This window comes from Limulus polyphemus, unplaced genomic scaffold (genome assembly GCF_000517525.1).
Source record: "Limulus polyphemus unplaced genomic scaffold, Limulus_polyphemus-2.1.2 Scaffold10609, whole genome shotgun sequence".
Lineage (NCBI taxonomy): Eukaryota > Metazoa > Arthropoda > Merostomata > Xiphosura > Limulidae > Limulus > Limulus polyphemus.
In genome coordinates, this window is record NW_013676219.1 from 5,051 (window position 1) to 7,093 (window position 2,043).

Below are 2,043 nucleotides of genomic sequence, written 5' to 3' on the forward strand. Positions count from 1 at the left end.
TGATGTCTATTATTGCAAGACAAGTAACAGTAAGCCAAAACAACATGGTATCTATTTTTTACAAGACATAATACCCAAAAACTATGTAATGTCTACTTTTACAAGACGATGCCAAGCCTAAATATCATAAGCCCTGTAGTCCAAAACAATGCGATTTCTATTGATCACAAGCATCTACCGTCAATGCAATGTCTATTTTTTTACAAGAAACAATACTCCAAAACAAGTCTGTTTTCATGAGAAATAATACTTCCAATAATATTATCATGACTTTCACAAAACACATGGCATTCAAATAATGTCATATTAATCAGAAGAAAGTACAGTAATTACCTAAATCTGTTAAAAACTTGGAAGCAACTAGACCAAGAGGCTTGGGAGAATTCACCTCAGTTACTGTAACTGTAAAACTTAACTAAGGTTTCTAGTAGAAGTAAAAACATTAGATTATTTAATTATTAAACCAGTTTGGTAAAAGAAATTCAAACCACCTCATTACTGTATCTGTAAAACTTAACTAAGGTTTCTAGTACAAGTAGATTAGATTATTTAATTATTAAACCAGTTTGGTAAGAGAAATTCAAACCACCTCACTTACTGTATCTGTAAACTACACTAAAGTTTCTAGTACAAGTAAAAACATTAGATTATTTAATTATTAAATCAGTTTGGTAAGAGAAATTCAAACCAACTCACTTGCTGTATCTGTAAACTACACTAAGGTTTCTAGTACAAGTAAAAACATTAGATTATTTAATCATGAATTTAGAACAGGAAGATAAATCCATCCTAATAGTTTTGTCCAGTGTTATAGTTCTTAGCTATATTGTGATCAAATAATAATACTAGAGCTTACACTATGAATGGTGTTTTAAAATGTACTGATTCATACATGCAAAGAGTAAACATTTTTACCTGGTCTCCGGTCAAGACTACAGGCAGATGTAGCTCGTTTCTTACTTCCATCAACATCTCTTTCTTCAGAGCGGCGTCCACCGCTCGCAGCAAAGAGTATTGAGGAAGATCGACCTCCTAGAATACCAACATCCAAATCTAAAGTTCTAGGAGTAGAACTGCCAAAAACAAATGATGATGAACTTCTCTGTGCATAACGTCTAGCTTCTAGCTTTGATTCTCGATCTAGATTTCTTCGAAGCAAGGCTTCTTTTCTTTCCTAGGCAGTTAAACATATTTTACTTGGATTAAAACAAATACATATCTATTAACTTTTTCCACAAGGGTAGTTCAATGTGGCCAAACTTGTAACCACAAAGTAACCATCAGAGTTACCATACAATAACATCTATATCTTCAAAAATTTTGGCAAACTCTCAGTAAACATTACAAGTCTCTTGTACAAAAAAATAAGAATTTTTAATTGAATGTATTTACTAAAGACTTGTCCATGAATATACAAAGTCAGTGTTGGCCACTCTGAGTGCAAAGTGATTTTTATGTTAAGATCAAAAATACTTTGCTTCATCTGAAAATTTTCACATTTCATTTACATAAACTCTTAAATCTCCAAAACAAATATGAAATGTTTTTTTAGTAAAACATTATACTTATAACTTTATATGGACTCAGTCAATTTGATCAACCTTGTAACTAATATAAAAAATGAAATAAATCTAAATTACCTCTTTTTTCATTTTAGAATGACTCAGATTGTAACAGAAAATTACAATTGTTTATCCTAAATAACACAAGGCTCATAACAACCTTCATCTGTTTCTACTTAAATTTGAGCCATATCTAACTAATAAACCCACCACACAAGTTGTAAATCACTTATATGCATGGATTAAGTTACCATATTGAATTATGTAACAAACAAGTTGCTTGTGCTCATACCTTGTGAAGAATTATTCGTGTTATTTCTTTCATTATTTTACCTACTAAATATTGATTTTAACATTTTAGTTACTTTTAAAACAATAAATAAAAAATATACATGAAAAACCCAAAATATAGTGCTTACCTTTGACCTCGTTTTTTTTGCTGTTGATGAAATTTACAGCTTTACATATATATATATATATA

General features: G+C 30.0%; 1 protein-coding gene across 2 annotated transcripts in view; it reads right to left on the reverse strand.

Annotated features, from left to right (window-relative positions):
* LOC106476450 (MAP7 domain-containing protein 1-like) overlaps positions 1-2,043 on the reverse strand; it is a 15,346-nt gene that overhangs the window by 3,953 nt on the left and 9,350 nt on the right. For both annotated transcript variants that reach the window (XM_022380318.1, XM_013937109.2), the window contains one exon: positions 916-1,174. In XM_022380318.1, the coding sequence (XP_022236026.1) occupies positions 916-1,174 (259 nt within the window). The remainder of the gene's footprint in view (positions 1-915; positions 1,175-2,043) is intronic.